The 13,866-nt window shown below is 40.4% G+C and overlaps 1 protein-coding gene across 1 annotated transcript in view; it reads left to right on the top strand.

Annotated features, from left to right (window-relative positions):
• slit3 (slit homolog 3 (Drosophila)) overlaps positions 1-13,866 on the top strand; it is a 242,820-nt gene that overhangs the window by 10,982 nt on the left and 217,972 nt on the right. Inside the window, exons 2-3 of the mRNA XM_023398070.2 lie at positions 6,182-6,253; positions 12,110-12,181. Coding sequence (XP_023253838.1) covers positions 6,182-6,253; positions 12,110-12,181 — 144 coding nt within the window. The remainder of the gene's footprint in view (positions 1-6,181; positions 6,254-12,109; positions 12,182-13,866) is intronic.

The following is a 13,866-nucleotide window of genomic DNA, read 5'->3' as shown; positions in this document are numbered from 1 at the left end:
ACAAAAATGCTTATTTTCATTGACTAAAACAAACAAAAATAAAATGACTAAAATTTGATTTTAACTAATATATATGTTCAAAAGACTAGAAAATCATCTGCTGCCAAAATTACTGCTAACCCAGCTGTCCATTTCTCATTTTCGTTTTGTGTTCAGTCAGTTTGCCTTAAGACTACCTAGCTAGCAGTGGACTCATTGAATGTGTGTGTGGTAGTGTACCTGTGTGTGTGTGTGTGTGTGTATGCGTGTGTGTGTGCGTGTGTGTGTTCAGCTGAAACTCTTACTGAACTCAGAGCTCACCAGAAGCTCCAGTTCTTGGTGTTGTTCTCCCTCAGTCTCTCTCCTTTTCCGTGTCATTATGAAGCAAATTCATAGAGTTGGGAAAAGCTTGATTTTTTTTTTTTTTTTTTCCCTCAAGTTGAATCATTTTCACCAGTTTTACAATATCCGTGGTCTAACTGTGGTCTGTTAATAGTGTCTCATCTTTTCTGATTTTTCACCGTCACTGCATTTGTCTTCAACCTTCACATGCATAGTTAAGAATATGTTTAATTTGATTACATTTCAACTATCCTTATATATTTAACAAAAAATAAAAGGGACGTTTTGACTTTCTCAGTAGTTTTGCTTCAAAGCTGCTCTCTCTGTCCTGAGTGGACAGAACGTTTTACTGAAACATTACACTGCTTTTTCCCTGTATGCTTCATATTAAGTGAGATCACAATTGGTGTGATTGAGGGAGGGTGAACAGTTGTTGCTGAATGTCATATTCAAGCATTTGAAGATGGATTGCAGCTATACTGAAGGCTAATTGTAAAGCAGCTTGATGCCTGCCCCCTACTTCTGGTGACGGACACGCTGTAGAGCTTGGAGCTCAGAGGAAAAGGAAGAAGGCAATTAGGATTCCATGCGTAACTGGGAGATTTAGAGAGCGAAATTGAGCATACCTATCTTAGAGAGTGAAGGATGGAGAGCAGGAGAGGAGGAATGGGAAAGTGAAGAGGTACAAGAGCTTTGTGGAAAATAACAGGAGATTAGCACAGGAAGCGAACGCATTCGGTAACGAAGCGTTGGGCGGAGAACAACAAAGGATGTAAGGGAAAGGATGGAGGGATGGGGAGATAAGGATGCAGTGCCCAGAAGGAGAGAAGAAGAAGAAGAAGTGGAAAGAGGAAATGTCACAGTGTCAGAAACAGACTGAGACAGGACAGAGAGAGGAAACTGTTTGCGGTACTTAATCGTTACTCCTCATTGTTGCCCCATATAGAGGCGACTAAAGGTCAAGAAAACAAAAAACACGCCAGACTGAGATAGGGGTGCAAGGAGAGAGAGCGAGAGAGAGAGAGAGAAACACAATTGACCGGTGTGTAACCCGCCTTGCCAATCATTTTAACCCATGTGTTCTCTTAATATTTCATGGTTTACCGCAGCAGCAGCCAGTCTGCCTTTTCATTCCACTGAGCTCTTGGGACTCTTTGTCACCTGATCCGTCATTTGTTTAACATTCCTTTCTAATAGTTATTTCTCTGTTTTTTCTCACTCTCTGTGGTGTAGCCAACCAATAAAGCTGTACTGTAAGTGAATCACCCCCCCACACACATCGTATATGTGTGTGTGTGTGTGTGTGTGTGTGTGTGTGTGTGTGTGTGTGTGTGTGTGTGCGCGTGCGCGTGTGTATAAAGTCAACTGGTTTGCTGGCTCAAGGCAGCCAGACTGTAAGGTTCAATGGTTTCAGTGGTCTGGGGTGTGATGTGGTGGGGAGCTGTCTGTGCCTTTGTGTGTGTGTGTGTGTGTGTGTGTGTGTGTGTGTTGTATGGGATATTAATTCCCTGAACACCTGCTGTTTGCATTCTTGTCTTATCCCCTTGTTGCAAACACACACACACACACACACACACACACACACACACACACACACACACACACACACACACACACACACTCACTCTCCTTACCTCTGCCTGTAATGGAAACAAACAGTGGTTAGGGCTTTTGTGCGAAAGCCTCTCGTTAGTTGTCTGACTGCCAGCTGGTCAGTTAAATTTACAGCTAAGTTAAGCTTTACTGCTGGGTTGGGTGGTTCCCCGAGCTGCAGCGGGCCAGGTGCATAAAAAGGTTGCCCTGCTAGCTTTACGTCATTCGTATCCTCTGAAGCCTTAATTTTGCATTGCCAGACCTGTTCAGTTTAATCAAGCTTGTCATTTTAGTTGGCTTTGGATTTCTAATGGTCTTACGTTGGGTGCAGAGGAGTTCTCAACAGCATGATTACATAGGTTTTCTTGTAACTTTTCATGCATTTCACCAGGATTTCTCTTTGAGACAGACACTCCTGAGAGAGAGCTGTGGGCTGCAGGGCTAAACAGTTCATATAAATATTATCAAAATTGCACTATCATCGCGAGAAATCACAAATCGCAGCCTGCAATTTAATAACGGTAGAATGTATCATACCATTATAAGAAGAAGCGTTGTAGGGTTCCTGATTCACCTATACCAACATTGTTTGCTGTTGCAGCTCACTCCACCTCTTCAACTGCGCATGTATGTGCTAAGTTGTTGATACTGTGGATTGATTTAAGGTTTAATATTAACATCTTTGTTAATTTGGTAGGTTTAGTTCTTGCAATTCATAATTTTCTGCCAAATCTAACTAAATACCCATTTGTTAGAAATGGTCTATTCCTTGACTCAAGTGTCTCTGACTGAAGTGGAGCTATAAAGACAGGTGGTGACTGCCAATGCTTACTCTTCACTTGTGTGTCTTTTGTGTTTACTGTGGCTGCTCAGAGCAACTTCCAGTGTAGGCTACAGTTTTAGGACGGCGTTGTATCTGGGTTTTGAATAAATGACGTGGTTTCATATCGGTACATAGACTGTGTACTTGGCGATAACTGATCCAGAAGGCATTTCCTATAGTATCGATATCGGAACAACTCTAATGGACACACACTCTATAGTGGCATTAGCAAATCAATAAAATCCATAGTATGAAGTAAGTACAATTCACCATAGTGTTAGTTGTAATAAATATATGTAAGTTGTCTCGGGTATATTTGATAATATGACTGTTACGTTGTTACTGGTTGTTTACCTTATGACGAGTTACAAGAAATCATACCTTACGCCTTTTTATTTCAGAATACATGACTGTCAGTTGGTGTGTTATTCATTTGACAATTTTAGCATTTCATTTCACACCAGACTTCATTTTGCTCTGGCAGTGGTATCGAGTTTCTCAGTTTTTAGGCAGTGATTTTTAGATAGGGTGATGCCATCGCTCTCCACCTGGCCCTATATCCTCAGTGTTTGTTTGACTACAGAGCAGTTTCCCTGGTGAGAGCAGAAATTTCCACTGTGAACAAGAGAAAGATGGAGATAAGGATGGGGAGATTAGAGGAAAAGGGAGAGAAAAAAGAAAAGGGCAGGAAAAATACAGCCAACTGTAAAAGAGTGAAAGATTGAGATAAAAGAGGAGAGATTAGAGCTGGAGAGAGAAAAACAGATGAAGGCGAAGAAAAAGTGTTTAGTCAACTGTGAAACAGTGAAAGATAAGACATGAGAAATTGAGAGAAGGGGAGACACTGTAAAAGAGGAGGAGATTAGAAAGAAAAAGTGGAGGGGAAGGCTGGGAACACAGGGGTGAGGCAGGCTGTGAAGGACTGACAGATTGACATTAAAGAACGGTGACTGGGGAAAGGAGAGATTTAAGATAGATGAAAGGAGGGAGAGACAGAGGGAGGGCAAAAAGAAAAAGCGTAAGATTGTTGCCAAATGTGAAAAGATACAGAGAGACGGCCAACAAAGGGGTAAGAAGGGGAGAAGTGGATGGATAGAGGTGGAGTGATGGGGAACAGAAATCTTCAGATTTGATGCTGTCTCAGAGTCACTCAAAAGTGAGTGTATACATGAAATTACAAATCAACAAGTGGAAAAAATCAGTTTCTTTCACCGTGGAAGCACCTCTTTCCTCAAGTTAAAAATGATAAATCAATACTGTATTGAGTTTTTCATCACATCCAAGAAGGCTTATCAAGCTGCCTCGCTTTCCAAGGAACTGCAATCACACACATATTGAGCCAGCAGCATGTAGTTTGGATGATGGTGAAGTGGCTCACTGTAAAGAACTTATCTGGACTCTTGAATGCATTGCCAAGATCTTTGATTGGTTGATCTTTGATTACAATAAATGTATTATCATCATACATCAGAAAGTTTCAGTGCTGATATTTGAAATTCAGAATCACTCATGTTTGTATCATGTCCATGTTTCAGTCATTTCAGAATCTGTACGCTTGACAGACGGAAAAACTCAACGTTGTGGGACATTTTATGCTTTTATTGGACACTTGACAGTAAATTGAGAATGAGAACAAAGCTTCCTGGCTGGACTCAGATCAGGGATGTTGGGATTACATGGTCAGCAACTTAAACCTCAAGCCCAACAGAGTCTTGTCAGATTGTTCAACTTAATATAAAACGTCTTTTTATTTTATTGTAAAAAATATATTGGGGCAAATAAAACTTAACTGGCATATCATCAGTTGTCTATTTACATAACCCACAGACACAGGGTAACATTAGCATCCCCCCCCCCCCCATGGCTGTAAATCCAGATATGCACTCTTCTTTTAGCTCCGTTTTGGCCTCCTCCAGCTCCTGAGGGAAATATCTGACTCATAAGCTGCTAAATGTTTCACTATATTCAGCTGGTGGTGGCTGAACTTTGTCTGTCTGGCTGCTGTGTCTAGAAAAAACGAGGTTGATGAGAGTGGTGTGAAAGCAGTGAAACCAAAACAATGAGCTTGAAGATACTAAAATGCTCCATAAAGGTTAGGGGAACTGCAGAGTCCTGTAATAATTCTACAGTTGATTAATTGTTCATATAAAGATGTTGATCTTTTCTTCTCTTCTCTTCTTCTCTTCTCTTCTCTTCTCTTCTCTTCTCTTCTCTTCTCTTCTGTTTCTCATATCAAGGATCCTCAAATGGAAACCTTATTTGCCTGGGACCTCATTCTGAGGACGTATTTGTTGTTGGTTATGATTCAGTCCAGCTTTCCATTCCTGGGTCTGCTGTAGTGGGTGGGAGTCTTTGATCGGCAGTCATTTTATGTGACCTCCCATTGTATCAGTTGAGATATTGTAACTATTCATAATCCTGGAGCCCTTTCAAGGATCCCTGGTGGACTCTGGACCCCATTTTGGGCTTTGGGAAGTGCTGCCCTCGCCCACACCATCCCTCCCTGTCTCAGACCGGGGTATGGCTCTTATTAGTGGTCCTTGCCATGGCAGCTTGGGGAAGCCTTTTGAAACCTAATATGGTCTTAAATCAGATTTATAAATGTTTAGGTGTATTATGAAAAACACACACGCAGGCTGCCTTGGCAAAACCTGCCTCTGTTTATGTGTGTGTGTGTGTGTGTGTGTGTTTGTGTGTGTGTGTGTGTGTGTGTGTGTGTGTGTGTGTGTGTGTGTGTGAGTGAAAGCTTATGGAGAGTTTGTATGTGAAATAAGAGAGAAAATTGTGTGGCTTGTTTGTCTGCGTTCTCTTGTGTGTGTGTGTTTTTTTTCCTTGCCCTAATTCCTCCAGTACGACAGCGTTTCAATAAACAGCATAGCTGTGTAAAGGGAACCAGTCTATACACACACACTCAGGCAGTCAGTTCATATTGCAGTATGTATACATTGTGCACTCATAGTTAAAACAGATTGAATGACAGCCAGGAAACACGATAAGCTTTTAAACTCTGATGATGGAAAGAGAAAATAATTTCATCCCACTTCTTATTTTTTTAATTTTTTTTCTGGAAAATTTTCTTCTCAATAATTCACAGCAGCAGGAGCTTTGAGTGTGTGTTTGTGTGTAGTAATTCTCATGGTGCCTGTACAGTAGAAGTGTTCGTATGTTTTGGTTTCTGTTTGTGTTTGTATATTTGTGTGCGCGTGTGCTTGTATATATGTGTGTGGGCTCATATGCTGTTGGACATTCTCACGCTTCATCTGACTGATCTGACAGCGAGAACACACACAGACACACACATGCGCACTCAGTGGGTGCTCACCGATGTTCATTTGCTTTTTGGCATTTTTTATAAAGACATTGTATGCTTTCAAAATACAGTTTGTTATATTAATTTCATACTCAGTTAAACTCAGCCTGTGACCTCTGTGTTTCTCTCTGTAGGGATCTGAACAGAAACAACATCACCAGAATCACTAAAGTGGACTTCTCCGGCATCAAGAACCTCAGGATTCTGTAAGTTTGTTTGTTTCAATATTTTGTGGAGATAAACTCACTAAATTGCTCAAGGCATCTGAAGGTATTTCAACAAGTTCACATTACTTTAGCTGTTTATGTTTTTCAGTAAAAGAATGTGCCAAAGTTTGTTCTGCCACGGAATAAAAGCTTTTATAGGATTTGTTTTTTTAAACCATTTTTTTTACACATACAAAGTTCGTCACAAAATAACTCCAGATAGAGTCACTGTCTCGCTGGTGTCATCTTTGAACATCTATGTGATAACTGAAGCATAAACACCAGCAAAAACATGCTCTGACTACATTTTTGCTTCAAATGGCTTTAAACAAATGTGCTGGTGTAAGGAAAGCAGGTTTAATTAAAGTGACTTTGTTATATTGTTGGAAAAAGTCTGATACGGTAAATGCTGGTGTGTTTCTAAGACAGTGAGATGGTGATTTGTGACACATTTTCCGCTAACAATTGACTTAACTTTCTATTATCAGTGTAGTTTCCCCAACCTTAACCCAAGGTGACAAATAAGACAAAACTTTTACTAGCTGCTTTTGGAGTTGGGTGTCTCATTTAGATGGCACTGCCAACAACTTATTTTGTCATTTAGGAATGAAGTTGGCTGTATTTAGGTATGTGGTTGAACCAGGATTTTTTTTATGTGCATATTCTCCTCTTTTTCCTTCTGACCTGTATTGGTTTCTTTACAAGGAATCCCATTAAGAAAAAGCTGCCATGCTGGAGTAATTACACAAATGCTATATTTACCTAATAGGCCTGTATATGGCTATAGGGGAAACAAGTCTCTATAAAATAAAGTTTCCCATCCTAATGAGGGATTTCAGGGCAGGAGAGAATGCAAGTGTCTTATCCAAGGAGTCGAATTTCGTAATTACTGAATTTTTACTAGGTTAAATAATAGAGTAATCATGAGCTAAGATGCCAGTAACAAGAACCAAGACTCCCATTTATAAAACAAGCAACACAACAACAAAATGTTACACTGGCGCAGATATGATGATATGCAGAGATAAAATTGCTGAAAAAATGTTGCAATCTCTGGACAAATGGTATCAAGAAACTGTGAGTTATTGTTCGTAGGAAAGGAAAAGCTAATGTAACTCAGAGTTCACTATTTTCTCCGACGTTTCTCTGAACAATAGTTAGGGTATGCTGGATTTTGAAAGTTTTGCAATACTGGGGAATCCAGAGACGCAGAGTGCCTTTTGAAAATCAGAAACAAGCAACAGACTTTTGAGATTGAAGATGCAAAAGTTGATATGTTAAAAATGTGCAAATATAATTAAACTAAACTAGAAGAGAACCCTGCGCTTCCATGCAGAGCATAAACACATTCTGAACAGTATAGATGTTTGTTGGATCAGGTGAAGCTGAGGTTTTAAGGAGAGGTTCAAATAATACTCACATACCCATATTTACACTGAAAGGTTATTTGCTCGTTGGAAACATTTCTCCTGTTCCAACTGGCCACAAAGAGATCCCCTCTTAAGGCGTGATGCGTGTCCAGCCTGAACTAACTTGATGTGTCATAAATGGTGATTCCAACCATTCTGATATACGATCTGTTCAGAAATTGCTTAGGTTATGGGCTTTGAAAGGAGGCCAAAACAGCTGATCCCGGCTGACCACTGGTCCATCTCAAGGCAGAATCAATTCCAAGCGCGATTTATTGACTGCAGTGTAAACACGCAGCTGTCGGTAAATATCTCAAATGGACATTATTTCCATGAACCTTCTGTATACTGCTGTACGCTTCTGTGCCAGTCTAATCTTTTAAAAAAAAAAAAAACCCTAACCCTAACAATATGCTAAGATCATTACTGATGTTGCTCTTGTTTGTCGTACTCGTCATATCTAAACGGCTGCACGTCTCTGTAGAATGTGACTCCTCGTGTCCTCTCAGCTGTCCTAATGACTTCAAGGGCTCTCCAACTCTTCTGCCTCAAGTGGCTCAAATGTGTGTGTTTGTGTGTGTTTGTGTGTGTTTGTGTGTGTTTGTGTGTGTGTGTGTGTGTGTGTGTGTGTGTGTGTGTGTGAGGGCTGTAATAACTATAATCACCGTTGGCTGCATGCAGCTTCCCTCCTCATTCTGTTTTCACCAGACCAGGAGATAAAAATACACTCCCGTCACAAACTACGCTGAGGAGTGGACAGAAGTTTATGCGTGCATGTGTTTGCATTTGTAAGTACTAATGCACTCTCAAATACAAACACAAACATGCATAAACTGTAACCATACTTGTCAGGACCTTGGTGGGTTTTGGAATTTATGTTTAGTTAATGTATCAGGTTAGGTTTGATTGACATGTGATTATCTGAGCAAAACAAAGATAGAGAGAGAGAGAGAGAAAGAGAGAGAGAGCTTTATTTGCATCCTGAGCACTTGAGACAGGGTGACACGGACCAATAAAAAAGAGGCTGTGTGTGTGTGTGTGTGTGTGTGTTTGTATGTGAATGAGAGAGTGTGTTTGCATGTGGCGGGCCAGCAGCTTGTTTCATGTGGTTGGTGATAAACTGCTGTGACATTTCCCCACTCTAAATCTCTTCAAAAAATGGGAGGGAGATGGCTTGGGAAAGAGAGTGGATAGTCTGAGAAAGTGTGTATACACACACACACACACACACACACACACACACACACGTTGTATGAAGGGATGGACAAAAGCAGTGTAGCCTTGACCCTCATCTGTAGTCAAACAAGTATTACTGTTACTTTATCAGACCTCCCTCTCTCCTCTTTCTCACGCACACACGCATGTGAATACCTAGTTCTTCTCTTGGTCGCTTAACCCTTACATACACCCCATGTGAAAAGTTTACATGTAGGAAAATGCTTTTAACCTTCCCCCCAGGAAAGTCCAATAACTATAACTGCAGGAAAAAGTAGTCCTTGATGTCCATGCTTACTTATAAGCTTGTAATTATTCATAATTACCCATCCATCCATTAGCTATACCGCTTATCCTTGAGGGTTGTGGGGAGGGGGGGAGGGGGGGTCAGTGTGGTGGTTGCCCATTACATGTGATCTGACTTCTATTCAAAATGTCAACCAAACCTATAATTTCCAGCACATACTCAATATAATTATATCATATCAATTGTATTTTCAACTGCTAGCTGATTGGGTTGTACATTAATGCCTCAATAATCATAGAATACAGAGATGAAAATTTCTTAATTGATCTTGATTGGGGTGATTTGTTTGTATTTTAAATCCTCAATTTTATTGTATGACCTCATCAAAACATCTTAACCAGACTACCTGCTGTAATCTGATTAAACATTTATTTGTACAGAAATGCTCGATCCAGTCCAGCAGTCTGAATATTCTTTAATATGAGCGATCAGATCGCATTGCTGTAATCAAAGGCACAGCTTGTCTCTGCATGCATACTGCATGCGCCACACTTAGCGTAATATCTTTGGCAGCCTTACGTTGCAAGATTTCTTCCAGATTGTTGGCGAAATTGAGTAATTCCAAACAAATTTAGATGTAGGTGAAAACTTGTGCTTGATATTGAACATTTGGCTGGGGAAAATGAATGTGGTTTCATCCATTATGTGTAAACAACAAGTGAAGTTAATATCCCCTGAAGTATTTCCTTATTTCCTTCAGAGGCCAAGTGCTTGGAGTTTGCCATAAGGTAGCGTGACATCATTATGCTTTTTCTAATGGTTGCTAAGACTTTCTAATACGGTTGAATGAAAGAGTTATTAGACACACCAGGCCCCACACACATGAAATCATTACATGTTTTCTCTCTTTTCTCCATCTCTCTGTTGATGACTAATGCCTGATACAGACCAATATAAAAACAGTACCTCATCTGAACAATATGCCAGCATCAACTCCCAGCACCATGTGTTTGGCTTATGATTCCTGGCCTTTCTAAACTTCATTCAATAAATCAGCATGTGGTTGATCTCTCATTTGGACAAATAAACTCTGATAGTTACTCAAAGTTATGTCTTAATTTAACTTTCTCTTCAGTTTGCAAGATATGTATTTCTCTCAGCATGGTGAAAGTGCAGATACACTGGAGTAAACACGCTGGATTAATGTGGGCTGGACTGTAAAGTGTGACTGATGGGCTGGAGTCAGGACTGTGAGCATGTTTGTGTGTGTGTTTGGGTATGCTTGCTACCAGTGCGTAACTACGTACCTGTGTTTACACTTTTACATGTTTACATACATATCTGACATTGCTCATTAGTGCATCTGTATGTCTATGCTTTTTCCGTACACTATTTCCTCCTGTCAGTGTGTTTGCCTTTTTTTGTGCGTGTAACCTCGATCAAGTCTGCTGGATGTACACAGCTGATTATTTTTTATTTCTCACCAATTTCCACTAAATATTTTTTGATTTTTGAAAACTGTTTTTAAGCTAATTTCCTCCAGGAGTTATGCACACAAGATGTCATTTTTCCTGCTTCTCGTTATACTAACTAAAGAACCTGTTGTAATATGGAGTGGTTTTACTGCATATGGCATTTTTAAAATCAAACATTTTACCCATTTTTTTGTGTAATCGATATTTTTTACCCTATACATATTTTATACTGGTAAATGCCCTTTTTTCTTTTTAATGAATACGTTTGAGTGTGTGTGTCTGAGTCTGTAATCTTTCAGCCAAGTGCATATTTCTGTCCAACAGATTGTGTTTGTGTGTGTGTGTGTGTGTGTGTGTGTGTGTGTGTGTGTGTGTGTGTGTGTGTGTGTTTGTGTAAAGAGTCAGTATGACAGGCCATGGATTAATGGCTGTAATGCAGCTGCATGTCTAAACATTTTTCTTTGAAAGAATATTTAAAAGAAGGTCATGCCAAAACAATTCAAAGTCCACATGGCAGGCCAGACAGTGTCTCTTTTTGATACATCTTCTTTAGTCTCTTTTGGCTCTGTCTTTCTTTTTTTCTCTCTCGCTCTATCCGTCTTGTCGTTCTGCGACTCTTTATTTTTGCATCTCTATTTCCTCTCTCTCTCTCTCTCTCTCTCTCTCTCTCTCTCTCTCTCTCTCTCCCTCTCACTGCCTCCTTTCTCCCCCTTTCCTTTCACTTCTTCACTCCTCTCTTCCTCCACCTCTCACATTAGCCACTCTCTTCCGTTGATCTCCTCCTCCTGCCTCTGAAGAGATGTCACTCTTAACATCCTCAGACAGAAAGTATAAACACACATATCTGCGGAGATGTTCTCTCTCCTCTTTCTCTGTCCCATCTGGAAAATCTTAGATTGCCCCAAAAAACATTACAGCACACACACACAGACACAGCTGAGAGGGAAAAAGAGGAATATGTGTTACACTGGGAGCACCATTGGAAAGGCAGAAGAGAAATGGAGAAGATATCCATTGAGGGATGGAAGAGAAATGGCTTGTTAATTGTTTGTTTTGGCTCGCTGGATTGTGACATTTGTGAAATGCTGCGTGTCTTAAACTTTTTAAACTTTTTCTTCACGCCAGATTCATTTGTTCGGCACACTGATTGCTTGTTTATACAACAATTTTTTTAAAAAGTGCAAGTGCCTCTCTCCATGTTTGAAATATCTGTAAGTCTCTCGGCCAAACAGCTGATGTTGCCATTTTCCGTGGCCAGAAAATGAGGTTTATCTGGTGTGAACCTGGGGAAATTGGCTGTGAATAGAAACTCCTAAATGAAATTGTAGCATTTTAAAGAAAAATGTACTGCAACTATGTAAAGTTAATGATCACTCTTATTGACTCCTCAGATGCTGACAGTTATTCCTACCTTATCTTGACTGTTATTCCCTCAAGACTCTGAGGGATTTGTTTAAAAATGATAGTAACTACTGTTGTTCTCTCTGTCTCTCTGTGTCTGTCACTGTAGTCATCTGGAGGACAACCAAATCAGTGTTATCGAGAGAGGAGCCTTCCAAGACCTCAGGCTGCTGGAGAGACTGTAAGTACTACATCTACTACACTGTCTCGTGTGTGAATAAGACACAGAGCCAGAGCAAGTATTTTATGCATGAAAAACACCCCCAGCAGGCTACAAACAAAATATGCACGCCTGTAAACACACATTCACACACATACAGATGTTTGACTTTCTACTGCTATTTTTCCCTTTTGCCAAACACATACACACATATTCGACTTCCTGCTGCTGTGTCCTGTCCATTTTGTAAAGCATATACTCACAGAGTGTACCTGGATGATGCCCAAGTCTATCCACTTCACAGGCTACCTTGGAATCTCTCATGGATATCGCTTTGTTCCGTGTGTGTGTGTGAGTGTGTGTCCGTCAGTTCACACCAGGGCTCTAGTCAATAGGGTCGAGGTGTGAGTGCACAACACAACACTTCCCATATGCACACCTGCGTGTTTATGACTCCGGGTTAGAGGGATGACAGACAGGCAGCTTTTGCAGGAAGACGGGCTTCCATGTTTTTTCTGCTGTACAGAGTGTTTATGATCCTGTAGCATGAGACAAGAACACAGAGCAGCACACTGTGTGTTGTCAGATGTTATCTCTTGAAAAATTGGCCAGATTTTATAGCTGTTTTTTATAGGCGGCTTTTCAGGTGATGTAACACACCCTCTGGCTGCCATAATTGAGGTCTTCAACTGATGGGAGCAGCATTTCTAAACTTAGGTCTTGGCTATCGTAGCAGTGTTGAATTGACATTGTTGTGTTAGGACTTGGCCTGGATTTTTCGTCATTGATATGTCGGTCAGATTTCATTGGCTATCTCAGTTTTTAATTAGCCTCTGTCTCTCCACAGTTTAATAAATTCAGCTGCAGTAACTTTGCTGTGTGACTCCAACATGTGGCGAGTTCTGTACGGTTCTCTCTCCTTTTCACAGCACACCATATTGATCTGGAGATTTTAAGAGTAAAAGTCCCCTTGACAGTTGGATGTTAACATGTACAGTGGCAGAAAAACATACAGAAAGTCAGAATCACTTCAGGTGACAGTAAACTTCACTCACACTGCACAGAGATGTTGAGTGGCAGCAACATGTGTATCTTGTCTTTAGATGGAGATCACACGTCTGATAGGGAAAGCGTGAGGTGACGTGCTGCTTTAATGTTAAAAGCCTCTTTAAAGCAGTGTGTCAGGGAGGGTCAGAGGTTGAGGTGAGAGAGGGAGGGAGAGATTAGGTGGGAAAACAGTTGTCTATCACACAAGAGATGGCAGTCATTTGTGTCATTTGAAGTCATTTGAAAATATAATTTTGTGCAACTCTAACATGTATTGGATTGTAGACTCAGGTTGCATGTCAAAATAAAATACATCACACAGTGTACGGGATGAAGACGACAATGAGCTCTCTCTGGTTTAGAAGAAAAAAAAAAAGACTACTGTACTGTTGGGGCTTTTTTTTTTTTTTACTTTACTGATAGTGAAATGCTTTTTAAAATGCCTAGCTGACAGGACCTCTGATGTTATGCCTGTCAGGGTGAGAGGTCAAAGGTGAGAGATCCTGGTGCTGAGTCTGTGTGATTTATGGAGTCACAATGTGAAAAACATGGGGTTTATGTCGACATTTCCTTGGGCAAAGACATTCATTTATGTCAACGCATGAATTATAAAGTCATGTTTGGGCCTTTCACCTTATTGGGTAATTGGAAAGAAACAA

The sequence above is a fragment of the Seriola lalandi genome, unplaced genomic scaffold, assembly GCF_002814215.2.
Source record: "Seriola lalandi dorsalis isolate HSWRI2012SDOR001 ecotype SW California unplaced genomic scaffold, Sedor1 jcf7180002054972, whole genome shotgun sequence".
Taxonomy (NCBI): domain Eukaryota; kingdom Metazoa; phylum Chordata; class Actinopteri; order Carangiformes; family Carangidae; genus Seriola; species Seriola lalandi.
This window is presented reverse-complemented; position numbering and strand designations above follow the sequence as displayed.